Consider the following 26,611-nt stretch of genomic DNA (forward strand, 5'->3'; position numbering starts at 1 on the left):
TATATGCGATTCCGTATTTGCGAATTCACTTACTTGCTAAAATTGATTTGTAACCTCAAAATCAGTACCCATGGCACTTAGATCATTTGTGGATGTGCACGGATCAGCAAAACATTCGAATCTCCTGGTGAGCACGTTCCCAGCTGAGGTCGAACAGGCAGGGCTCTGCCTTCTCGTTTCAGCCCTCATACCACAGACAAGTGTCCTCCTCATGTCTGTTTAGTACCATGTTTTTCCAATTTCTTGCACTTTTTGTCATAGTTTAAAATCCAAGCATAGTGTTGAAGTGCCGTCTAGTGTTCCTGAGTGCAAGAAAGGCTGTGATGTGCCTTAAGGAGAAAAATCCATGTGTTAGAAAAGCTTTATTCAGGCATGAGGTGCAGTGCTGTTGGCTGTGAGCTCAGTGTTAGTTAATCATCAATATGTATTAAATAAAGTGTCTTTAAACAGAAACACTTATAGAAGAAGGTTGTGTATTGATAAGTTGATAAAAATGTGACCAGAGGCTTAGGAACCTAACCCTGGGTTTCCCCTGGGGGCAGTGGTCCAGAATTCGCTAATTCAGTGTTCATGGTGACTTTATAGCACGTAAGTACTGCAAGTAACTGTGTTTATTTGTTTATATGTGTATATATATTTTGTGTGTGTATGTACATATACATATGTGTATATACATAACTTTTTAATTAGAAAAACTCAGAAATTTGAGTCTTAAAGTCTTAAAAGTTGAACAAAGAAATAGAGCTTTTACAGGTGTGGACCCACGTAATATTATAGTCAAGTCCCAAATTCCCGGCGGTCAGTATGAAAGAGAAAAAAGATGAAGGATGAACACATGTACCCTTGCCCAACCCTCTGTTTGCGCCCCTTGTTTCCCCTGTAACTTTCCCAGAGCTAAAGAGCCAAGATGCTGATCTTCAAACTGAACCCCTGTGCCGTCCAGGCTGGGGCATGTGCAGAAGGACAGACACAGCCCAGGGCTCAGCTGGAGAGGCTGGAAGCCCAGACACTCGGGAGCAGCAGGGGCACTGGCCCAGCCCCATCCCTTCGCTGAGCCGAGCCCCCCTTCCCCTGAGTGCCTGTGTTTGATTGAGAAATTACCGTGGTTGCAGCAGCTGTAATAAAAGGGGAAGCAGAGACCCACGGGCGACAGCTTTATCTCCCTCTACAACGGGAGATGGATTGGGCGCAGCACAGTGCCCAAGGCCAGAGATTTCTTTCCTCTGCGGCTGGCTGGGCCCAGGGGCTTGTCAAGCCCAAGTTAGCATATCGACTGCAGGCAGGGAGAGGCTGGGTAAGTGTGGCCAGGGCTCACCTGCCAGAAGAGCCTGGCTGCTCCCCAGCAGTGCTGGCCCCCGGCGTGGCTGCTGGTCGCTGGGGTCTCCCTCCAGTGGCAGCCCTTGAGAGGCCAGCATCTGGTCATGGCCTCAGAGGACGAGGTGTGAATTTGGCGTTCGCTGTGTAGAGCGTGCGCACCTTCTAGGATGAGAGGGATTGTACCTGCGCAGTTGCTTCTGTGACCCATCTCTGAGGTTCTTGCCTCCACCCCAGCGATCTGGTGCCCAGAGAAGCCATCGCGCTTCCTGTCACAGCCACACCGGCCCACCACAAGCTCTCAGGGCTGGAGGGAGAGCTTGTGCTCAAGCAGGGCAGCCATCCCCAGTTTGAGGGAAAGGACACTTGGCAGTGAACACAGTGTAAGACAAGAGGTCCAGGAATGGGGAAGCTGGCATGGGCCTGGGCTCAGTGTTGGCCTGGAAATGTACTAGTTTCATTGTATGAGGGTCTGAGGATCTCATGAGCCCCCAAATGCAGAGGAGCCCAGTGGCTTGGTGGTGGAAACCAGCATCGGCACCTCCTCACCCCCGTATTCTGCCTGTGGTCTCTGAGCCCCCAGACACAAGGCAGGCAGCCCCTCTGTTCTTCCTTCTGCTCCCCAGAATTCCTCTGGGACTTCTTGCTGCTTCTTGGCTTTAGCATAAGGCTCAGCAAATGAGGAAAAATAATTGAAGGTCTTCCCGTGTATCATTTTGTCCATCCCTGTTCTTGTCCGATCCCAGCAAGCCCGGCAGCCTCTCCCTCCTCAGCCCTGCCATAGTAGGGGCGCCCTGTGCTCCGGCGCCCCCAGCATTTGCAGGGTGGCAAAGGACTCTTCAGGGAGTCCATTCCTCTCCTTGATGAATTTAGGCGCCTTACTAGCTGTGCCTTAGGAGTTCTTGGGGCACCTGTTTTTTATCGAGCACAATTTTGCACACCTGTCCTCTCCCGCAAATGCAGGTCACCCAGTAAATTAATTGCCAGAATTAGAGAAAGGAGAAACGTATTTTGTCATCTGCAGGTGCAGGATGCTGGTTCTCCCTGCCTTCCCCTGTCAGCAGTTGGTGCAAGTGTTGGGCAGACGCAGCCCAGCAGAGCCCAGCACTTCCCCCTGGCTCTACCAGGGAGTTGCAAGGTCCCAGGGTCCTAGATGGACCCAGTGGAAAAGCGAGGAAGGGGGTCAGAATAGTGGCTGGAGGAGGAAGGACTGCTCCTGAAACAGGAGGCTATGGAGGAGGAGATAAGGGAGAGTCTTTTCTGCTCCCAAGAAAAGGAGGCAGTGGGGAAGGCAACAGATAAACCTGGATCTTGCTCTCAGCTCTGCCGTCACTCACTCCACTTCCCTTCTCTGTGCCTCACTTTCCCCACCAATAAAATGGTGTTGGATTAGATCTAAGCAGTATATTTTTTTTTCTAGCTCTAATCAACTCTTCATGTCCTGTTGCAACACACCCCACTTCAGGCATTGTTGGACTTGTATTTTTTTTCACTCAAGGGGGTAACAGGGGGGCCTCAAGTAGGATGAGGGTGTTCCAGAATAAGAGGAAGCCAGGTCCCACCTCCCTAGTCCTGCTCCTTGTCCTGCCCACTGCCTTCCCTCTGCATGCCGAGCCACCTCTGTCTGCTCACAGGGAGTCCCCAACACCTCCCCTGCTGAGTCAGAACTCCGCCAGGTGGGCTAGCTGCTCTCCTCCCCTCTGACCCCTCAAACCTAGCCCTCTGCCTTCGGCTACTGCCACCAACTCCAGTGCAGGCTTCAGAGAATTCCCAGGTATTTAGACATTCATTTTATTGCTTAATCGAGCTTGAAGCCATTTAAATTAATACAAGTTTTTACGTTTGGCAGCAGAGGCTTTTACAAGCCCCTTTAGCAGGGGAAGAAGGATGTTGGGAAAGAATCAAAGAGAGAGTTTATCCCAGGCCATTGCCTTCATGAGGCCGGAGCAGAGTCCATGCCAGGTGTGGGCCCCTGGGTCTTGGGGAGGCCCTCGGGGGAGGAGGCCCAGGGCCTACAGGCACCCTGCGGGGTCTGGGGACCAGCCACAGCGCTCGGCCCCAAGGTCTGGACTAATGGGAGGGAATACACCCTTCTAGTTACTCCTGTTTAGGGGTAACCTCCCGCTGGAATCACCCCCTAACTAACACCCGTGTGTTTGTGTATTTTCTGCCCACCAGTCCCCTTCCCTCCTCTCCTCACCTGGCTTTCCCTTCCTGAAGCATTACTTCTTTCAGCTCTTCCAGGAAGAACACCCGTTCCCCTCTCCTCAGGGATTGCCTTGTTCCCCAGGGCCTGCCTGTTCTTCCTAGCAGAGCTGGGGGTCAGTGCGTGCTAAGAAGGAGGGGTGTGCCCAGAGCTGCGTCTGCTGCCTGTCTCACCTCTGACCTTCAGCTGCACGCGTGCACACGTGCACACATAGCTCGCTTAAGCTAAGGAGAGTCAAGTTTACCCTGGTAGTTCCCTGCCAAAAGAAAGGGGAAGGGATTTGAGAAGAGAGGGGAGGTTTGAAGTTGCTTTGTCAGTGATATATCTATTGAGGATGATTCTGAGGTCTGAGAGGCTAAAATGTGTAGACCCAGCTCACAGCATGGAAGAGAAGGGGTCTAAGGGGCTCCATCGAGCTCCTGCTCTCTGCTCGTCTCATCTCTTCCCTCTCCTCATTCCAGCTGCTCCCATTACACGGAGTGACCGTGGTGGCAGCTGCCCAGGGCCTGGGAGCACTGGGCCTCAGCACCGCCCTCCTCCCCTGCACACCCCTCACCCTCGCAGGCTGACGCCCCTTCTCTCTGCTCCCCAGGTGGAGGTGGAGGTGGAGAGCATGGACAAGGCCGGCAACTTCATCGGCTGGCTGCACATCGACGGGGCCAACCTGTCCGTCTTGCTGGTGGAGCACGCGCTCTCCAAGGTCCACTTCACTGCTGAGCGCAGCTCCTACTACAAATCCCTGCTGTCTGCCGAGGAGGCCGCCAAGCAGAAGAAGGAGAAGGTAGGCTGTGGAATTGGGCCTGGACAGGGAGGAGGCAGCTGCCCTCCCTTGCCCAACTCTCCCCCCGCAAGCACTAGCACTGCTGCCTCCATACAGCAGAAGGAAGCGGTTCTCTCGGACCCCAAATGAGTGACACCGGTTGGTGTTGGTCTCAGACTCCAGGTTTGGAACCCTAAGCCAAGGCAGGCCCCGGATCTGCTCTGAGCACCCCTGTCAGGCCTGCTCTGAGCACCCCTGTCAGGCCTGCTCTGGTGGCCCTGGAGCAGGAAGCTGTCTGGAAGGTGACCTTGGAGTAATGCGAGAAACGACTGGGGAGCCCCTGGGAAGCAGGAGACCGGGAGGATGTGACCTTCGCCCGTCCTGACCCTCCAGTGCCCTCAGAGGGGCTGGGCGGCCTGCAGCCCCCATCTGAATTTCCTTCACACTGCCCTGTAGTGAAGCCCATTTTGGAAGCTGCCCCAGGAGATGCATAAAGCTGTTAGGACAGCAGATTTACAGCCCATCAGTCTCTGCAGACACTGCATTGAAGAGACAAGGGGGGTGGGTTCGGAAAGCAGCTTTTGGAAACAAATGGACGATTAAGGAACCCAGTGGTTTGGTGATGGGAGCCAGGCTCAGCACCCCCCCACACTCAGCCTGTCGCCGCTGACTTACAGCCCAGCCCTGATAATGGGGATAAATCAGCCGGCTACCAATTTGTCAGGGCTTCTCTGAGCTTGAGGAGGATTTCATGGGACAGCCGTGCTGAGCCATAAATTTGTTCCAGGAATAAACGTTTCCTTCCCCATGGGACAGCCATCTGGCTTACAACTTGCCTCTCAGAGCCACAGCCCAGATACCTGCCAAAAGGAGTAGGGGGCTTTGGGGCCCAGAAGGTCCCTGGTTCTCGTCCTCGCTCAGGCTCTTCCTGCCTTCCCTCTAAGAGGCAATACCTCACTTCCCCCAGGAGCCAGGCTCGGGACACCTTGGATTTCTCTCTATCTCTTATTCTCATCCCCTGGGGACTGGGGCAGATGACCAACCCTAATGGAGGTGGGAGGACTCCAGGAAGAGGGGGCCCAAAAAGCTAGGACAGGTGAAGGGGACTGCCGATACCTTGGAGGAGTGAGGGGGCCACCATGGGGCCTCCAAGGAGGTTTCCACCCTTCCTTGTCCCAATTCAGCTCACATTAAACCCTGTTCTTCCTAGAGTGACAGGGAGCCTCACTCCTACAGCAGAGGCGCTTCCTCTTGGATTTCCTGTTTGTGACAGCTGAACGTCAGACTGCCACCCCCGTGTCCTCTGCCGGCTGCAGGGAAACAAAGGACGACGTGGTGCTGGAGCCTCACATGCAGAGGCTGAACCTTCACCAAAGATTGAGTGGCTGGGGGTCAGTGTGGCAAGCAGCAGCCTCTGAGGCCCAGATTCTGAAAGCATCTTTGCTCCCTGCCTACTCAGCACCTTAGCACAGAAGCTATCGCTTCAGATCTTAGTCATCTTCTGCCCTCTGAGAATTAGAGACCCCAGAGGGACCCAGGAGAGGGCAGAGAGGGGAATCTGGCCGAAGATAGAAAGGTGGTCCCTTGCTTAGGTGCTGAACTGGGCATCACTACTTACTACACAGTAGATTTGTCTGAAGGAGTCCAAGTCATCATTTTGCTGGTACCACGTGATGGTGCTGAGGAGTAATTACCAGTGATTAATTACTTACACAGGCTGCGTGGTTTTATTCCAGTCCAATTAAAATGCAGTACACCACTCTGACTGAGCGCAAGGGCCTGCCTGCCTCCTGGGTCCCTCTCCTACGCATCTCATCCTCTGGTGGATCCTGGGGGAACCTAGCGTGGCCTGCCTTCTCCTGGTGGGGCCGTGTTCCAGGAGCAGCGTGGGCAGAGCTTTGCAGCAGCCCTCATCGTTGACTGGACTCAGATGAGAGAATTTGGTCATCCACTGGGGGGCAGTAAATGACATATCTGAGGTGTCCCCAGGACCCCCCAACCTTGCACATCTGGAGTTAAAAGATGATGGAGGTACCTGTGAGCTGACTGAGGAAGGTAATACTGAGATTTTGTGAGACCAGGAGCGTGCAGAAATCTTAGGTGGGTGTGATTGTGTGCATGTGCATTTGTGAGCAGGTCTGTCTCGGGAAATCCAACAATGCTGTATTCCCGGCTCTGAGAACTTAGCTGCCTCCCTGCCAGGCCTAATTCCTCCCCGTGCTGTGCAGACTCCTCTCCTAGTCAGCCCTCCCCTTCCTCTGTAGGAGGCTGATGCAGGGTTACCCACCCACCCCCCCCCTTCAGGGATCCTGGGCAGGATCTGAGGACCAAAGAGGGAGCTGTAGATGGCAGCTGTCTGGACTATTCCTCCATCCCTCCTCCCCACTCGTGCCCCAGCAGGGCCCTTGACAGGGCTGGATTGGCCATTGATTGGCTTTTATTGAGCTTGGCTTCCCCGCTGCGGGCTTGAAGGCCTCCACCACCCTGGCCCCACGCCAGCCCCACGTCCGGAGCCTCCTGACCAACGATATTAAATAGGATTTAGAAAGGAAAGGCTCCAGCCAGTGGAGCCTCGGTCCACATTGCCCATCGCCTGCCAGGAGGAGGACCCGGGGCTCCCTGGGGAGGAAGTGCAGGGAAGAGGGAGGGCCAGGGGCAGGGTAAGGACAGGAGGAGAGACAGCCTCTGTTCCTGACCTGGCTTCAGAATGCAGAAGCAATCTGAGCAGGACAGGAAATAGCGTGACAGAGCGGTGTGGAGTGGGCAAGGGAGGGGTGTCCCTTGCCTGTTGCCCACTTGGGTCTGTAGCCAGGGCCATGGAGGGGTCAAAGGGTGTCTTGCCAGTGTGTCTGTCCCTTCCTTGCCCCAGTTCTGCAGAGGGGCAACCTAAATCACTGTGGGCCACACCCATCCAGCTGACTGACTCCCCACCGAAGCCAGCTGGCCGGGCCACATTTACCAGCTGGTTGAGGGAACCTGCAAGTCTCTGCTACCACAAGGGCCAGGCTCTCCCTCTTCTGCCCTTGGGAACCTCGTGCTCCTGGTGTCTTCTCACCTCAGGAGGCAGCAGCATATACTCTCCTGCTTCCCTCCTACTGCCCCGTGAACTATGGGACCTTGCATAGGGACCGGCCCTTGCTGCTTCCCTGTAGGAGCGAGGGGCCAACCCCGAGGCTTTGTCTGCATCGCCCGTGACCTCCAGCCTGCTGCCCACCTGAGCCTGCCAGGAAAGGCACTCTACCTCCTGTCCCCTGGAGGAAACCTGGTGCTGTCGCCTGAGGCACCTTTACTTGAGGAGTCGTTAGCAGCTTCCGCTCTCACCCTGTCAGTCTGTTCCCAGTTCATCAACACCGCCCAGAGCCTCCCTCCCCTGCAGCCCAGGGAAGCTGGTCGGCTCGTGTTGGGATGGGGGCCCACTAAGGAGCCAGACCCGGTCTCTCCGACCCCACCCCCTGTGTGCTGGGAAAGGAGGGAGCAGGATGGGAGAGGGGAGGGCCACTGACTCGGTCTGGAAGGGGCAGGGGCGCAGAGTACAGACAGATTGGAGGTGCTGGTGGGAAAGGGGGCAGGGGACAGACCACTGGGCCAGGAGGGCTGCTGGCGAGGAGGCGACAGGGCTCAGCTCCAGCTCATTGTGGTAGTGCTGACAGGCTTGTTGCTCATTGATCCTCCGAGCTGCTGGGAGTCTAGACGTGTCCATAGGAGTAATCGACTGAGTAGTCGCTTCTCTGGGACTCTTCCGGCTCAGGGGCCCAGGGGGAGAGCCTCAGCTGCAACAGGCTGTAGGCCTGGAGACTGGACATAATTGTGGCTCCCCTAAAGTGCTCTCAGTGGTCTGTGCCACAGCCTCTGATTGGAGAGACCCTTTCACAGGAAAGTCTAAAAGCTAGAGGCCCCCTTCTCCGTAGGGTAGGTGGGCCCTTGAGGGGTTAGGCCAGGAGTCTCTGATCTGACTGAATTAAAATCTTGCCACCTACCTCCTCCCCTGGTGGCCAAGCCTGGGGCTGTCTTAGCACTGATCATAAAGTGGCTGTGGTGATAGGAGGAAGGGACAGGGGTTGGGAGCTCTTTGGGATAGGGCCCGGCCCACAAACTCAGCCTCTGAAGGCAGAGGGCACTAATGTGCCATGGCAGAAGTTTGGGCCTAGGTGATGTCTCTCCCACCCTCTCCACCACTGCCTGGCAGCCTCCCGCAGGCTCAGAAAGTGCCTGTTGCTCATGCTAGTTCTCAGGGCCCTTGCCTTCTGCTGAAAGGACACAACAAACTCACGCCATGTTAAAGGCAGGAGCCTGGCTTCTGTGAGCATGGCCCATGGTGGTTCAGTAATTCCAGCATTCCTGCCCTTCAGCTGCTTCCTGTTGCCCACCCACCCCCAGCTCCCCCAGCCCCCGGAATCTGGCTGTCAGCTGAGTGATCATGTGGACAGACTCCTTCCTCTTGCAAGGGAAGAAAAGAGGATTCAGAGAAGGCATGTGACTTGACGAAAGTCACACAGTAACTAAGGGGCAAAATGAAAGGACCGAGCCCACGTCTCCCACCTACATCTTTTCCCACTGCTCAGTTCTCCCTATGATGTCCAAAGACCCAGTCAAAGCCAAAATTCCCCTTGAGGAGGCCAAGAGCCAGGCTGCCTGTGTTCAAATTCTGATTCTGCTACTCCTAGCAAGCCTGTGTGCCTCAATTTCCTCATTTGTAGAAACAGGGGCAGTGTTTTATGCCTTTTCACAGGGATGTTGTGAGGATTAAGTGAGTTAATGCTTGAATACTGTTGAGTGTGGCACGTAGTAAACATGTAAGTTTTTAGCTAATACTTTTATCACCACCCCGATTCCTGTGTGTGTCTGTGGGACCCCGCCTATGGGTCCAGCCCCTGTACTCCCCCAATTCACTTTTCCACCTGCTCAGCTGGAAAGCCACCTTCCTCCCCTGCTCTGACAGGCCTCACTACTGGGATAATCTCCTGGCCGCGGGATTGGACTTGACGCGCTGTCACCTCGAATCAGCTTCTGAGCCGCTGCGGCCCTGACAGTGCAGGGCTTGGGGAGGAAGGGTGGAGGGGAGTGGCCCGGCTTCTGAGCTGGGGTCAGAGCAACCTGCTTGAGGTGAGGAGGACAGAGGAGTTGCTGAGAAGAGGCAGTCTCTCACAGTGGCAGCCCTCCCCTCTGCAGCCCAGGGCTGTCACTTGGAGAGCCTCAGGAGTGCTAGTGGCCCTGTGACAGCAGGAGGGCCTGAAGGGTTCAGAGTGACCCCCACAGAATGGTATAAGGGAGCGAGATGGGGACCAAGCACCACTCCGGCGCCGAGGTTCTCACACACTGGTGTAAATGGGAATCCCCTGGGAGCCTTTGGTTTTGATTCACTTTCCCTGGGACCCTTACAGCACATCCTAATTTGGCAGGCTGGACCCCAGGCACCTGCCTTTTCAGTAAGCTCCCCAGTTGCTTCTGATGCCTGCCAGAGTTTGAGAACCTCTCTCCTCACCCTCCCTTTTCCCCTAGAGGTAGGAGAGTTTCAAGGGCTCAGCCCAGTGTGATGTGTGCCCTCTGGTGCCGTCACCCCAGATTCACTCGCCCAGGGGCAGTGATTCCCCTGTCCAAAGCCCCTTTCCTGGTGTCCTTTCTGACTTCACCTCCTCCCCTCTGCTGACCACACGTGCAGGTCTGGGCCCACTATGAGGAGCAGCCTGTGGAGGAGGTGACACCCGTGCTGGAGGAGAAGGAGCGCTCAGCCAGCTACAAGCCAGTGTTTGTGACCGAGATCACCGACGACCTGCACTTCTACGTACAGGACGTGGAGACGGGTGAGTGCGCAGACCTGGCCCCAGGCCCTGCTGCCTCAGCTCCTGGCGTGGTCCAGCGTCCAGGACCCCTCTGTTCAAGGGGAGAGAGGGACACAGCTCAAGAGTTCCAGGGGCTTCTCCAAACAGCTCGTGGCTGCTGCCCACCTCCCAGGCCCCATACGCCACACTCTGGGCCTGCAGGTCATTTTATCAACTGCAAGTGAGCCCTGGAGCAGGCGAGGCTGAGCAGTCCTCTGAGGACTGGTGAGGTAACCAAGTTTTGTCTGGGTGGTGCTCTGAGACTCTTAGGTAATTGTTTTGCTTCCAGACACCCCTGGAGGGGCTGGGCGTGAGGATTTGTGGCCCTCGGAGCCTATATGGAAGCAATGGACAGATTTTCTCTGTGTTGTCGGAAAGCGCAAGACGGCACTGCTCCGTGCCTCTCCCCCACCAGCTTCCCTGGGAGGGCAGGAGGAGGCGGGGAGCCTGGGCTTGTCTCTGGCGAGGTTTCTCCTCTAGAGGTTACCATAGCCCTGAGTGGTAGCCAGTTGCCATGGAAACAGGCAGCACTCCAGGGGAAGTCATCCCCATGAAGTCTTTCTAAAGGACCCTCTCTCTCTCCATCCTTCTCCTTCCTCCTGCCCTCAAGTGCCGTGCACCGTGGTCAGGGCCCCTAGGCAGAGACCTGAGGCTTCTGGAGGGGAGGCGGACAGTAGAGACGGCTCTCACAGCAGCTGCGCTGTGGCCCTTCCAGCCCACCACCCCTCTTTACTCTCCCCATCCTGACCTCGCTCCCTTCAGTGCCACCTCGTGCAGGGAAACATTTAGTTTAGAGGTCAGAGGGAAAAGCTCTTAGAGCCATCTCTCGGTCCAAGGAGCCAGATCCTTGCCAGGCAGAAGGGGCTGAAGGTGTCAGCAGCACTGTTGGCAGGCCCATGGGTGGCAGGGTGCAGCACAGCCCCACCCCCAGGCCCACTCCCGATTGTCAACAGCCTCGTTTCAAACACTTTCCCGCTAATGTTATTTCCCAGGCAGCTGCTTTTGTGGCAATGTCATTTCACTGAGAAAAACTGATCGTTTCAAGCCCTGGGCTGGCTGTAACTGGGAGGGAGAGCAGAGCTGGGGAGGGTGCAGATGGAGCTGATGAGCCTGCAGGATTAGGCTCTCTTGCGGTCAGCTGCAGCCCTGGTGAGAAGCGCCCAGCCTCTGCCTCGGGATTGAAGCCAAGAGGGGGCCTCCAGGTCTGGGTGGTGGCCCAGGTGGGAATGTTCCTGAGCATAGGAGCCAGCGAGAATGGCCCTCAGAGCCTGGGGAAAGGGAACTCAAAGAAGACCCTGCCCAGGGTACCCTGCTCCCAGGCAGGCAGCACCTGGCCTCTGGGTCCTGCTGGGTAGCACCCACCTGGCTGTCTCTGACCGCTCTTGGAAACCAAGACACTGCACTGAGTGGTAGCGAAGGCAGAAAAGAAAGAGAGGGAACTTAGGGGGCAGGGGAACCACGTATTTCCTGAAGATTGGAAGGGGGCATGAGGCGCCGCATGGGATGCTACCTGGGTGGTTGTGATGGGCTCCAGAGGAAGCCCTGCCCTCCATCAAATCCCTGAAGACGAACCTTCAGCATGCCCAGACGCCCTCTTCTGAAACCTTTCGCCCCTCTTGGAGGAGGGGGACATCTCTCGCCCTGTCTCCCTTTTCTTAAAGCGTGCCTACGGGAAGAATCTGATGAAATGATGAACACGTTGCCAGTTGGCTGTAAATGACCAACCAGGCTCTGTGTAAGGACCTCCCAGAGGGCTTTGCCTATTCACAGAACTTTTGCCTTGGAGCAAAACCATAATAATAATAAAAATAGACCAAGTATAGGAGGAACTTGTCTGTGCAGAGGCTTCTTAGTCCCTGAAACTTCACCATATGGGAAGGAACGCAGGCACAGGAGAACAATGGGGTTTACTGCTGGGCAGCGGGAGGGCAGCTGATGATGAAAAGTCCCTGAAACTATCTGGTGAGTGTGCGCACAGGGGGCCCGGGAGTGGACACGCGTCCTTGTGCACGTCTGCAGATTCCTCGCCCCCCCCCCCCACGGTGCTATGATCTAGCACTGTGAACGGCGGGGCTTTACGAGGCCTCTTGAGAGTGAGCAGAACCGGGTGAGCTATGGTCTGTGCCCTGAAGGAGCTCACAGTGCAGTGACAGAAACATAAACCCAGACAAGGAATGGATAAGGCCCGCCTGCTGTGACAAGTGTACCAAAGACCAACATGTGTTGGGCCCTGTAACCGAGTGGCGTGGGGCCGTGCGGCTGGGGAGAGGACTCCCTCACCTACACCATGCACACCCAGCCACCCTCACCTCAGAGAGCAAAGGGGTACGAAGGGCCTTGTGTAGGGCTTGAATCAGGGCCAGAAGGATGTAAAGGAGAAGCCACTGGGGACTGATGCTCAGCGGAGTACAGGTGAGGAGATGGGGTAGGAAGAAGCTAGGGAGGGCACCTGGTGAAAAAGAGACAAGCAGCAGGGGCCCGTGACCTCGGAGCAGTGATTCAGGAAAGACAAGGCAGAGAAGGAGTCTCCCTCCTCGCAGTTGACGCGGGCTCTGAGTTAGCCTGGGAGGGGGGAACCCCAGCCTGGCAGCACTGGAGGTTTGGTTCTGCATGTCTCACGGGGTGCATCAGGTCAGAGTGGCAACATTTGAATAGACTGGGCCCTGCTCCCAGAATTGCTCCCCACCTTCCATGGCATGGGTTCTGGGCCCCTTTCCTTGTCCAGGGTTGTGTGTGTGGGGCCCATCCTTCACTTTTGCCCCTGGGAGACACTGCAGAGAGAGCCTGCTGTCAGTTACCAGCTCTGTGGCCCCAAGGCAGCCCCAGTGGGAGTAACGAAGGCTGGTTGGCCTCGGTCTTGCTCTGTGCCCACTCACTTTCTCCACCTCCTTAACCAAAGGCCAGGAATGTTCCTCAGGGCTTCCTCGGCCATGGCCAGTAGATTGGAGGACTGAGACTGGAGGACTGGATGCCTCTAAGGCCTGAAGTGGCAGCAAGATCTTGTGAAACCTCCTCAACCTGCAGGGCGGGGGCAAGCCAGGGTCGCGGGTACCCTACAGCATTCCACATCCTTCCCACTCCCCAGGCTTGTCTGCCTCCCCAGCCCCACCTAGCGATGAGGTTCCGAAAACCAGGGCACCCAGGTCTCACTCTCTCCTCCTCCCGGCAGGCACCCAGCTGGAAAAGCTGATGGAGAACATGCGCAATGACATTGCCAGCCACCCTCCTGTCGAGGGCTCCTACGCCCCCCGCCGGGGCGAATTCTGCATTGCCAAATTTGTAGATGGAGAATGGTAAGCCCCCAGGACCTGGGCCATAGCAGGTCTGTCCCCAGGGAGCAAGCCTGCAGAACCACTCACCAGACTCAGGCATTTGCCTTAGCAACCTGCTTCCACTGGATGGCTGTTCTTAACCTTGGCCAGCTCTCCAGGGTGGCCCTCTTGTTTGCCCACAGCCCATTTGGAGCCTGTGCTTTTAGCCCATGAATTTTCTGCAGTCCTGCTAGCCTCCGGCATACAGAAATGTCCCTCCTTCTCTCTCCTGGGCTACTCTGTTGTGCGCTACTCCTTCGGAGCCCTGGCTGGGTGGGGCTTTCCGACACCTACCCCAGGAAAAACGATGTTGAGGCGGGGGTAGAGAGTGAGGGCGAAGGCTGGTTGTCAGTGAGCCCGGACCAGCTGCCACCCTCCACCCCGGCTGTCTGGGACATGAGCCACAGTGCTCACAGGCTGCAGGAAGGTCACTTGTGTCTCATCTACCAAGGGTAGGGCCCATGGCCTTCCCAGGGTGACGGAAGTGATTTGGATGTGTTCCCTGCTGCGGCCTCCCAGACAGATCTGCCAGCTAATTACAGCTGCTGTTTAGTGTGCTGGGTTTAAACAGCAGACATCAATCTAGTCATTAGTCTTGTTGCTTTATGCCCCAAGGACACATTAATCTGCTCCACATGCTCCCCTCCCCCTCCCTCTGCTCCCAGCTATGCTCTGATTCCATTACATGGTGGCCTCTGCGCCCCGAGCCGGGGCCTTGGTGGAGTCTGAGAACTGCCCTCTGTGACACCCATGGGTGTTCCCTCTGAGCCCTGGGCAGGGAAGTGCTGTGCCCCCTGCCCTGCCGTCGCTGAGGCTCCAGGGAGACTGGACTCCTCGGGCAGGGCTGTCACTTGAGCTCTGCCCACGATGCCATTGCAGGTACCGAGCCCGAGTAGAGAGAGTCGAGTCTCCTGCCAAAGTGCACGTCTTCTACATCGACTACGGCAATGTGAGTGTGGGGGCGGCGGGAGACCCAGTGCGCGAGGAAGGGGAGGGCCCCAGTGCTGCTGGGGCCCTTCAACACCGTAGGCCTCTCAAAGGCCCCTCTGAGCTTTGGACTCCCTCCCTGCCAGAACGGTGCGCATGTGGGCCTCTCTCCTGTTCCTGTAAAAGGCCAGTGACCCCTGAGTGACTGGGCAAACCTGGCCAGAGGCCTGTGAGCACTGAGAGGTCAGCAGCCCAGGCCGCAGCCACACCCCCAGTTCCTCATCCGCCCACCCCTCTGAGGAGCGGGTCCATGAAGGCCCTCTGCACCCCCATGGCTCCTGGTCCACATGCTCAACTGGGTGCTCCTGTGCGGGTCCCAAGCACATCCCAAGACCACACTTGCAGGGAAGGCACTGGTTCTCCTGGGAGAAAGGCCCCTTGGGCTGGGCCCGGGACTCTGTTGACAATTCCCAGCAGCGAGCAGGAGAGAAAGTCTTTCAGAACCGCGCCGCTCCTGAGGCGTGGCGGTGGTGCTTGTCTGCTTTCCTCAGAACTAGTGTGGAGGGTCGGTTAACAGGAAGTCCAGACCCAGGCCGTGCTCCCAACTTACCTCCTGGGAATACACAAAGGAAGAGGTCCTGCCAGGCTGGGGTTGCCTCACACACCCGGGCCAGGACCACAGGCAGGAGAGGCCTGCTGGGACCCTTGTATAGGGGTGCTTTCCCAGCCAGGAACCCACCAGCCCATGAGAAGGTGGTCAGGGAACCCATGTCACTGGGGGAAGGCGTTTGAAAGCAATGGAGAAAGCGATTAGAGTCCACTTACCAGGTTGATTATTCCAGCAGGGGCCACCAGGTGTGCCAGCCCCAGGCCCAGGATGAGAGGGTGTGAGGCCCAGGTGCCCAGCTCCTACAGGGGCCAGCAGGGCCCATCCTCCTAGGCTTCACTGACTGGGCAAGCCTGTGCACGTGGCTACATGAAAACGAGTCCTGGATGAAGCAGGGTGGGGCGGGGGTGGGGGGAGTGGGTGCTGAGTTAGAATTCCCGGGAGCCTGACCGTGGGATTTGTTCCCCAAGAGCAATGGGGCATCAAGTGTGTGATGCTGTTGGCGTGGTGTGTCCTCTGCAGAGAGAGATCCTGCCGTCCTCCCGCCTGGGTACCCTGCCACCTGCCTTCAGCACCCGCGTGCTACCAGCTCAAGCCACAGAGTACGCCTTTGCCTTCATCCAGGTGCCCCAAGATGTGAGTCTTCACACTTGCCTTCCTCCCAGAGGGGGCTGTCCCATCACACCCAGCCACTGCTGTGGCCCCACAGGCTGATGGGAGGAGGTAGAAATCATGGCGGTGGTCTGTTAGAGATGGGCGTTACCACGGAGGTTGAGGGAAGGCGGTGTTGGAGCATCTGAGCTGGTTCTTGAGAAACAGGAGGACTTTGGGTGACAGTTGGGTGTCAGGGGCCTTGCAGGCAGTGACAGGAGAGGAGAAGGAACAGGTAAGTCAGGCCCTTGTCTGCTGGGCATGGAGGTTATTCTTCAGATTGTAGACAGGAGGGGCCTTGGCAGGATTTTTATCAGAGGTGTGACATGGTCAGATCTGGTCTTGGAATTTAGTCCTGAAGCATCTGAGCCTGGAAGGAACAGTAGGGAGACTGCAGCTGAAAGCTTAGGAGGGGAGAGACAGTGACAGCCAGACCAGAGCCACATTGTAGCAGTGGGGGCACAAGAAAGGTGGGATCCAAGATGGTTCTGGGTTTTGTCCGCGTGGGTGTGTTGCCGTTGGCCTAGATGGGGGACCAAGAAGGAGCAATTAGGGGCTGTGGGAGCTCTGGGCAGGCTTTATGTTCAGTTTGGAAAACAAGGTAAGAGCTGGAATCGTGGATTCTAGTAGTTAAAACCATGAGTGTACACGGGTGAGTACAGAAGATGGGATGTAGAGAAGAGAGGGCCGCTGACCTGAGGCCAAGTGGGCATTTGGAGAGAAGGAGGAAGAGGGTGGGCAGCCTGAGCCCAGGGTCACAGGTGCCACCCTGTTTCCAGAAGGGGAGGGCTGGTCTGCAGTGTCCAGCTCCCCGGGGAGGTCAGGCAGGCTGAGGGTGAGGGGTTGCCCTTGGCATCAGCACCCAGGCGGCCCCTGATCCTCAGTGAGAGCAGCCTGAACAGCATGGCTGGAGCTGCCACCAGATGCAGGGCACTGAGGAGCAAAAGGTAGGGTAGGAATCAGCACCACGGAACATTCTCTGCCTTTTCACAAATTTTGCCAAAGGGTAGAAGAGAAACAACAGAAGATGTTGACAGAATAGATCCAGGGGCAGTGTTGGGGGTGAGGGATGAACATGGACAGAGCCTGAGGTGACAGTGAAGACAGGGAGACGGGGTCCTTGAGGGCCCCTGTGCTGCAGCAGAGCCCCAAAAGGTGGGAATGACAGGGGCCAGACAGCCAGGGGACGATTTGTTTGGGACGGGAAAAGCCCCTTTTCCTTGGAGACATAGGGCAGGTGAGTGGGAGTACAAGGGTAGGGGAGAAGGGTGGGACGATAAGCAAGTAGGCTTGTCAGGACGAAAAGTGCAAGAAAGGGTGAAGGGGGCCCTTTGGGTCCGGAGCCTGTTTCCTCCCTCCTTAGGATCTGAGCGGGAAGTGGTCCTTGAGGTCTGCGAACAGGACCTGGGGCTCTCTCAGCTCTTGGCTTGCGCTGGCCTCTCGCACTCACCTGGGTGTGTCCCTGCTGCAGGAGGACGCCCGAACAGATGCCGTGGACAGCGTGGTGCGCGACATCCAAAACACGCAGTGCCTGCTTAACGTGGAACACCTGAGCGCCGGCTGCCCCCATGTCACCCTGCAGTTTGCTGATTCCAAGGGGGACGTGGGCCTGGGCTTGGTGAAGGAGGGACTGGTCATGGTGGAGGTGCGCAAGGAGAAACAGTTCCAGAAAGTGGTATGTGCTTTGAAGCGGGGAAGGGGTCCCCAGAGCATCCCACCGTCACAGAGGGGGACTGGGTGTGGACTGCAGTGAAAGCCAGTGAGGGAGCAGGTAACCCACCATCCTGTTGCTCCTGCTGGGGAAAGATAATGGATTTGGGTTTGTTAGGGTTTAAAAAAAAGAAAAAACTAATTATATCCCAAATTAATTGGCTGCCGATTTGGCTGAGAACACAGCTGCAAACTGGAGCGGAAAGTTTCCCTTTGTCCGTACCCCCCGGTGACAGGCAAGGAAGCTTTGCCAGGGGTGGCATGGAGAGGGTCACAGCCTGCAGTGCTGTCTCTCCCATTCTCACCTCCTGTCCAACATACAGCTTCCAAGTCCATAACCAGCTCCCAGCACGCAGTGCCACCTGGAGCCAGAGTTGGCCAGGAGACAGCACCAGGGGCCCAAAGGGACTCTGCCACAACACACCTCCAGCCTGTTTGGAGAGGCCAGAGGCTTAGAGCTGGGCCCGCGTCTCCCGGTCATGAAGCGAGAGCACTGCAGGCCTGGCTGCTGCACAGGGGGACCGTGGGGATCCTGAGAAACCACCTTGCACTGCTCAGCTGTGGATCATTAGGACCAGGCCTCTCCCTCTCGGCACCGTACCCACCCCAGATCCCTCAGCCTTTCCCCAGGCCAGCGGAATGCTCACACCCTTTTGGAGGGACCAGGGTTGAAACCAGCATTCTCTCTCCACTGTGCCCTTGCTTCCCCTTCCCTGGCCCTGCTTTTGCCTTTCCCCTCTCCCCGCATAATCAATTGGCAGTTTGCGGATCCATGGGTCTGTATGCAAGTGGATAATTCAGTAAGACCCCAATGTGAATTGCTTGTATATCATCTGGACAGGAGAGGCCTGACCCGCAGTCTTCCCCCTAGTTTTCTGAATCACTTCTAGGAGTTAGCTTAAGTTTCCCTGTAAAATTAGAGATCTTAACTGTCCTCCCCCCATATTTAGCTACCTCTCATGTCTCTGGTGTTGTGAAAGGCCAAATGTGTTCATTCATTCACTCATTCATTCTTTCAGCAAACGTTTACTGAGGGCCTGCAGATCTCGGTGAGCAGGAGACAGCATTCCTGCCCGATGGAGCTTACATTCAAGCATGAGGAGACAATCAATAAAATAAATATAATAAGTCCATGAAATCAAATGCTAGGCAATACAATGGAAAACAAGACAGTAGGAGTGTGTCAGAGTGGGTTGTAATTTTAAATGGGGTCATTTGAGGTCTCATTAAGGTGATACTTGATCAAAGACTAGAAGGGGACGGGATAGGTAGCCAGGTGGACAGGAGCGGGAAGCGTGTTTCCGACAGATGAAACAGCCAGCACAGAGTCAAGAAAACCATGACTGCATTTGGATTTTACTTGCAGGGAGCTGGGGACCTGCTGAGCAGGAGTGACATGACCTGACCTAACCTGAGCATCTGCCAAGTGCCTTTGGCTGCTCAGTTATAAATACCCCCACCTTGACCATCACTTTCTCCTCTCGTCCCTCCAGATCACAGAGTACCTGAATGCCCAGGAGTCAGCCAAAAGCGCCAGGGTGAGTTTTCACCTCAGGAGCCCCAGAGGGGGCTGAGAGAGGGGCTTAGCCCCCTGGGTTCCGGCATGTCCCACCGCCCTGACCTTCCTGAGCTATCTTCTGTTTTCTCACAGCTGAACCTGTGGCGCTACGGAGACTTCCGAGCCGACGACGCAGATGAGTTTGGCTACAGCCGCTAAGGCGGGAATCGGGTCTGGCCCCCAGCTCTGCTCGTGCCAGTACCTCTCCCTCTGCCAGGAGGGTGTTCAGCTCCAGACCTCAAATCGGGGGCATAGATTGGGTCCAGCTTTGCTTCAGTGTTTGGAAATGTAGGGCGGCATCTGGACTGGGGTTGGGTAGGGGAACCCAAGGCTTTCAGGGGGCAGGCCATTGTCTTCTGAGAGGACGGGCCCTGCCATCCAGTCTTTCCCAGCTGATTTTGTTTTTATTTCAGGGTTTGTGGTTTTTTTTAAAAAATTGTCCTCAAATCAGGAAGAAACACGAAAGGCTTTGTCCTAATGGAGGGTGTAATCCTGGCACCCCACTTCTGTCTCAGACTGCCCTTCTTACCAGCTCTCTGTCCAGCTGTTGATTATGTGATTATTTCCATTCTCAAACGCCAGCGTGTCCACATCTGCCCCTTTGCCAGCCCTCCCCATTTCTGTATTTAAAGCTTTTGAGGCCCAATAAAATAGTACCTGCTGTCTGCAGCCCTTATTGGTCATGGTGGAGCCCAGAGCCAGGAGGGATCTCGGAGGAGGAGTGCCTGGGCGCTTGAATGGCCCCTGAGGTCTCATCCCTATGCCTGGCCACACCCCCTACAGCTTCTCTTTTGATTCATCTGTCTGGACCCCACCGCACACAGCTGCCCTCAAGAACCTTAGCAGCTCGGCAAGCCGTGCCCAGGGCTTTCCATGCAGGAAAGGCCAGGCTCGGGCCTGCCAGGCCCAGGCGGGAAGTTGTTGGATCCTGTCCTTCAGCAAGACCTGCCAGAGCCCCAGCGAGGGGCCAGAAGGGACTCACTGAGGGAAATGAGGTGGTTTCCCTTCCCTGCTGTAGCAGAAGGAAAGGGTAAGGCCAGATAGGCTGGCACAGCGTGGGTTAAGGTTGAGAGCCCCTAGTCCCTGGCCAGCTCCCTCCACAGTGTGTTTTCACTGGAGAAAGGAGCAGGAGGATGGGGCGCCAAGAGGGGTCGGGGCCACTGGCCAAGGAGGGCCTGTGTCTCCAGGTTGGCTTTTGCTGTGTTTGACTTGACAGGGTCTCCCCCAAGTCCTCTAGGGCTAGCTATGGAGCTCAGAAGCCCCAGGCTACCCCTAGACCCAAGGGGGAGGAGCCCTTAGAGCGGCCACTGGGGCATGTGTAGGAAGGAGCCTGCATGCTTCTCAGGGGGCACCAGGGGGAGAAAGCAGGTGTGCACGTGATGGGGGGCTCGCCACTCCAGCATCTGCATGTCCAGGGGGTATGCCTGTTCTCCCACACCCCAGGACCCCATCCCCAAGGCCCTGACCTTCCCAGGCACGTACTCCCGTCACACGAGGCGGCCCCACTTTCCAGCCCGCATTCTGATCTGGGGTGATGCTTCAAGCTGCCATGTAAGATTGGTCCTTTGGTCAAGTATTTGGGAAAAGACAGTAGAGGTGGTGGGGCCTGGGTGACCAGCTCTCATTCCTAAACGAGGTCCTGGGCCCCAGAAAACTCTGGCTCCTGGCAGTAATGCCCTACACCCACTTGTTCAGGCCCAGGTTCACTTGTGGGTCTTCCTGTACTCAGAGTGACTCTAGTTAAGGGGAGAGGTGACAGAATAATCAGGGGGTGGGGGTGGGGGTGGGGAGAGAGATCGAGGCATGTGGAGTGCAGCTCCCAAAACCACTGTGCCCCTCTTCCTTCTCTGGAGGACTCAAAAGTTTCCGCCTGCCACCTCTCTGGGTCAGAACAAGTGTTTATGCTCCTCAAATCAGACCCTTTATGGTCCAGTAAACTGTTTCCCATGACTGCGTACAGTCCCTGTGGGGCCCAAGAGGTCTGCAGGAGTGTGAGTGATGAATCAGTGTGAGACCATCCATCCATCCCCGCTCCCTGAGACGCTGTTCCACCGCCCCCCGCAGGCAGGCCCACTCTCACCATGGTCTCATTTTATTTTTATCCATCGTGGAGGCTGGTCATGGAGAAGAGAATGCCCGCTTCACCCATCTCTCTACCTCCTGGTAGGGCCCAGAGGTAGGTTGGTGTGTTTTCGCTTGAGCACAATTGGCAGAGGGGCAAGATGCCAGCCCACTCTTTTGTAAAAGGGTCTGAAATCATCTCACTGTCTTAATAGTTGCCTTGGTTACATCTGCACCCAAGGATAAACTTTCCATGGTTCTCCAATTGAAATGATGCCTGAACCTTCCCATTTCTTCCTTTCTTTCTCCAAGGCTGGTATGGACAAAGGTCAGAATCTTCACCAGCCTGAAAGACACTGCTGTTGCTTATCTGCTGTTGGCCGCAGCTCAGCATTCCTCTTTGGGCTGGGACTAGGGTGAGGCAAGCCAGGCGCCTGGGATGCAGAATTTCAGGAGGCACTCAGAGTGTGCAGGTGCACTGGCATATTTTCTTCTCAGCCACAGTTGAAGCCAGTCAGCATCAACACTTGCTCCAAGGGTCCTTCTCCCTCTGGAGTTACAAACCATACTCCCTGGTGTCAGGGCCATTAGCGCAGTCTCCCCATCCGCCTTTCCAGTTGAGGAACAAAATCTTTCGAGCACCTGTCACCCATCCATCCACAAAACATGGACTAAGACCCAGCAGCACCGGCACAGCATTGGGTCCAGCGAGCGCCAAGTCCCCCTCCATAGGCTCCCCGGAGCCTGCAGTTTAGGTGCGAGGAGGCAGCAGGTGCAGAAACACCCATGACGAGCCAGAGCAGTGGCAGCGCACCGGGACAAGGAGCCTCCCGGCTACCAGGCAGGCGCGTCGCAGAGGAGGAGGGTGGAGTTGGGCTAATGGCCAGCAGGAGAGCAGCATTGCTAATCTGGACAGGCTCTGGAAGTTTCCCAGTCTCCAAGGGCTGATGTGGCAGACCCTAGGGTTCAGGCTAGCCCCTGGGGAGAAGTAGGGATGCCCAAGACCCCTCCCCAGTGACCCTCCTCTTCCTCCTCCCTGCCAGTGTGCAGTAGGGCATGGCTGCCTCCACTTTATGTATTGGTTTGATTACTTCTGTGTCCCAGGAAGAGAGTCAGTGGACCCCTCTTCTTGCATTCACCCATGTTGGGAAGCAACAGGGAGGGGCTGGAGAACTGGGGCCTCAAGAGTGTTTATTGATGTCCTAATTACAAGAGGATGCTAATTTAATTTGAACCTAATTACAGTGCACTACCCTGGGTGGCATGTGTTTTAATAATTAATGTCCTTCAGATGCGTAGGAATGTAATAATATTTACACTGGGTTGGCCAGCAGCCTGGGGAGGCGGGCTGGGGGCCCATACGCCGCCCTTCCCCCCAGGACAGCTTGGCTGCTAGCAGGCAGGGAAGATGGCACAAGTCTTGGTTGGCTGGTATCTTGTCAGCCTTCCCAGGGAACGTGCTTGGGCCTCATTTCCAGCCACCGACATGACCCAGGAAGCCACTGGGCTCGATGGGGTGCCAGGCTGGAAGCCTGAGATACAACACGACCAGCAGGATCCGTGCCCCTCCCCCACCCCAGTGTGCCACACAGACAGGCGCAGAATTCTGGCATCCCCTGGCCTGCCTGGGCTCGTCCTAGGGAAGGGCTTATTTAGTGGGGAGGAAGAAGTGCTGCATGGTTTTTTTTTATTGGTAACACTTGTGAGAAAAGATACGTTTAGAAAAGTGCACAAATTACAAGGGTGTAGCTCGTAGCCACGTAAGCACAGAAGTCAAAGCTTAGAACATCACCAGCCCCTCATAAGCTCTCCCCTCAGTCACTGTTACCCCCAAAGGGAACTGCTCTCTTTTGGCCCAGTGTTGCAGGTTTTGGCTTTGTTTTTGCCTGGTTTTAAGTTTTACATAAGTGGAGTCGGGCAGTATGCATCCCTGTGTGCCTGCCTTCTCTCACTTAGCCTATCTGTGAGCCTCATCCTGGTTCTGCCAGCTTCAGTGTGTGTGTTCTCGTTTCTCTGTGTTCCATTGTCTGAAGGTTCCACTCTGGTTGTTATAAAGAAGTCAGATGCTCAACAATCTGCTCGAGCCAGAGCTATGCCAGTCCCTAAAGGAGAAATCTGCTCATCCTGATTACACAACTTGGGGACAGGAGGTGACATGTAACGAGAAGGGGTAGCAAGATGGCGGGGCAGGTCCACCCACCACAAGCCCCGCACAGTGTGGCTGCCAGCACGGCTCCCCTGCCCAGCCTGTCAGAGCTCTCGCAGTGGGGAAAGGGGCTGTTAGCAAGTTCTAGAAACCAAGCAGAAAAACCAGGAGTTTAAGAGATGGTTGGAGGGGACTCGTCTCTACTAAGAAGTCTCATTAGGCTGGTGCTGCTTCTGTAAGTGTGGCTGGCAGACCAGCTACCTCACAACCACCTGGGGTGCTGATTAAAATGCAGCTTCCAAAAATAATGCCAGGACTGTATTGAGAAGGGAGGTGGGTGAGTGAGCTAAACCCTCACCTAGCATTGCAGGAAGACAATGGGTAATGTTTGAAGTTGTTAAAACAAGAACTGACCTATTGTTTAGCAATGAGATGGTAACCACCCAAAGATCTAAAACAGATGATTTAAAGTGGCTGCGTGTAGGGAGCACAACTAGGGGTGGGGAGTGTATCTTCTTAATTATTCCCCGTGTAGTATATTTTCACCAAAGGCAAGTATTTCTGATTCTGTTTTTTTAATTCACAGCCAAGTCAGTATGCATTTATCACTTCCCACTCCAGACCTCGATGCCTGGGCTGGGCCAGGCCTGGGAATCTGCACTTTTTTGATAAGCTTCCTAGGTGATTCTGATGAGTTCACAAGTTCAAGAATTAGCTATCACTGTCCAAACTCATTTTACAAGATGCGGAAGGAGACAAAGTAACTTGTCCAAGGTCAGCCAGTTTATTAATGGCAGGGCCAGAAATAGAAAACAGGCCCCCTGGCCTAGGCCTGTGATTTTTCTCTACCTCATGGCTTTCACCTTGGTGGGTGTCCGTCTCAGTGGGCCTGGCCTTCAGGGACCCGGGCGGCGAGCTGGGGACCTGGCTCAGTTGAGGGAGGCCAGACTGACCCCTTCTGCCACAGGCCCATAGCACTTCCAACCGCAGCGTGCTTACAACGCCCATAGTTTGTGCAGCGCCACCGCTCATGCCAGCAGCAATGTCTCTGAGCTGTTTTCTCAGCATCTACTGAGTGCCTGTGATCCAGCAGTTCCTTCCTGGCTCCTGCTTGCACACACAAGAATCCCCATGCCAGAGTGGCCACTGCGGTTCTGTTCCTGCGTGAGGTAACAGCACAACAGACACCGCATGACCAAGTATTATTCAGCAGTGAAAAGGAATGAATTGTAACACAGAACAACACAGATCAATTTTGGGAACAATAAAGCACATCTCAGAGAACTTCATACCTTAAGATGCCAATATTCTAAATCAAAATCAGGTAATACATTGCTTCCGTGTGTGTATGTTGAATGATCATACAATTTATGGGATGTTTTTGAGACTAAAGGGACACTTAAATCCTTACATTTGGACCACAAACATAAACTGGCACTTTTTCAAGGAAACTGGGACACATCAACTGGGACACATCAAACCAAAACAAAGGGATGATAAACGCAGTGGTCACCTCCTGGAGGTGGGGTAAGGCAGGATGGCAGGGAGACGTATGTTACTAGGATGTTCTAGGTCTCGGTCTTGGAGTGGAATGCCCATAGATGTTTATTACATTATTAAGTTAATAAAGCAGAATGGGAGCTCAAAGGAGAGAAAGTTTTCCTGGGAATTAGGTGGAGTTATGGTCAGAGAAACCTCAAAAAAGGTAATGACAGCTTTTGCCTCTGTCATCATAGTTTTGGATACTCTTGGGGCCAGGGTCTTTAAAAAGACATTCCCCCCACCCGACACACAGTTTCCTGGGAACTTGGCCAGAGCACCAAGCCTGCGGCTAGAGTTGACACTGGGCAGGATCAGGGCCTCGCCACAGCTGCCTCAGGACCTTGGACAAGGCCAGTAAAAGGCAATGGTCCCTGTCCTTGCTGCATGAGGGCTTCGTCGGCTCCCAGCCTGGCAGCACAGATTCATCACCCCAGCTCGATGGAGTCATTATTCTAGGCCCTGGGCCCAGCTGTTGTGCCATGGGAGCAGGTGACATTGAGGCAATTCAGTGAGCAGGCAGCCTCAGTCCATACGAGTCATCTGGGTGCCCAGGCCTAGGAAGCCACCTCCCCCTCTACTCCCAGACAGGTCTCGGGCACTCCCCTGCATCCACCTTAGTGCTGGTCCAGGCCAGCTCAATGTGGCCAGGGATGGAGCCCATGAAAGGAGAGGCCAGAGCCGTGGCGAATCTAAGCAGTACCCTGTGGGCTCTGGGATGTATTTGCACGCACAGCTCGCCTGCAGACGGGAGGGTCTCGGCCTCAGGCTTCTCCATGGAGGAAATGGCGAGTTGCACAGCAGCCTCCCGCCGCCCACTGCAGGCACCCGCCCTGCCTGCACCAGCGCCTCAGGCCGACCTCTCTCCAGCCTATCCTGCAGCAGGTGGTTCAGGGTTTGGATTCCAAAGAACTTCTTGCTGAGCCTTACATTCAGCAAGCTAATTAACCTCTCTGATGCTGCTTCCTCATCTGTAAACTAAAGATAAAAACAAAAGTCTGTGCATTTAAAGTTGATATCAGAATTCAGTGCGACTTGTCCAGCCTTTTGTGTGGGGCCCGGCACCGGCCCAGCGTTCAGTAATGGCCGCTGTTATAGGGCAGGGGAGACACAGCGCCAGCAGCCTGCCTGTGCCTGGGTGACCGGCCCAGAACTGTGTGGGTGAAAGGAATTAGTGATGATGCTACAAAACCCAGGCACACAGAGTCCTCCTCCTGTTTGTGAGAGCGTTGTGGGGCTCAGGCCAGAGGCGTTAGGGGAGGAGGCAGGGAGCTGAGGTCACTGGGCTGAGTCCCTGGTTGTCTACAGTTTGCAGAGTGGTGGGGGAGGGAGTCATGTACACCCAGGGTGGGGGCAGGTGCAGGCTCCCTCCCAATCTGATGGCTTGAGACTAGGCCCGCAGCCAAGTCAGATACCCCAGCTGTACTGTGCACTTACGATGTGCTGAAGGTACAACAGCAGATAGCACTGGGTCCCTGACCTCGTGGACCAGTGCAGGCACGTGCCTACTCAGCTGGGCCTGGGGGACACCACACCCAGCCAAAACCTACACATGAACACCTTCCCTCACACCTAAGATCTTGGCTTAGCTGGCAGAAGGAAAAGATGGTGGCAGGGGTTGGCTGTGTGTAGATGTCTCAGCTGCCAGTCTGATCAGCAGACCTGATAACCTGCTGCAGAAAATGACTCCTCCCCGCTGATGTGGGTGAGCAGGGTGGGGAGCAGGGGCAGTGCTGGGAGCGCAGGGTGCCGCAGCTCTGACATGTCGAGCGGTGCTCCCCCACCCCCAGCAGGGAGCCCAGCGCTGGAGGTTACGAGGCCTCCCTGTGCCTGAGGTGCAGCAGCATCAAAGCCACGCTCCCGCCTCGGAGCTGCCATGGGAATTACATGTGTGTGTTGGCCCCGGCGGGGCCTGCCTCCAGGACTGGGCACAGGCCTCCCTGGCTGTGAGAGGGGAGGGCTGGGGGCTCAGGCTCCTCCCAGGGAGCAAAGCCAGAGCAGA

The 26,611-nt window shown here is 55.7% G+C and overlaps 1 protein-coding gene across 1 annotated transcript in view; it reads left to right on the forward strand.

Annotated features, from left to right (window-relative positions):
• Nucleotides 1–19,532, forward strand: part of SND1 (staphylococcal nuclease and tudor domain containing 1) — a 379,862-nt gene extending 360,330 nt beyond the window's left edge. The window contains exons 17-24 of the mRNA XM_006184738.3: nt 4,113–4,301; nt 9,940–10,081; nt 13,269–13,392; nt 14,290–14,359; nt 15,467–15,580; nt 17,067–17,270; nt 18,799–18,843; nt 18,957–19,532. Of these exons, the coding sequence (XP_006184800.1) occupies nt 4,113–4,301; nt 9,940–10,081; nt 13,269–13,392; nt 14,290–14,359; nt 15,467–15,580; nt 17,067–17,270; nt 18,799–18,843; nt 18,957–19,022 (954 nt within the window). The 3' untranslated portion in view covers nt 19,023–19,532. The remainder of the gene's footprint in view (nt 1–4,112; nt 4,302–9,939; nt 10,082–13,268; nt 13,393–14,289; nt 14,360–15,466; nt 15,581–17,066; nt 17,271–18,798; nt 18,844–18,956) is intronic.
• The last annotated feature ends 7,079 nt before the right edge of the window (nt 19,533–26,611 follow it).

This window comes from Camelus ferus, chromosome 7 (assembly GCF_009834535.1).
Source record: "Camelus ferus isolate YT-003-E chromosome 7, BCGSAC_Cfer_1.0, whole genome shotgun sequence".
In the NCBI taxonomy this organism is placed as follows: Eukaryota; Metazoa; Chordata; class Mammalia; order Artiodactyla; family Camelidae; genus Camelus; species Camelus ferus.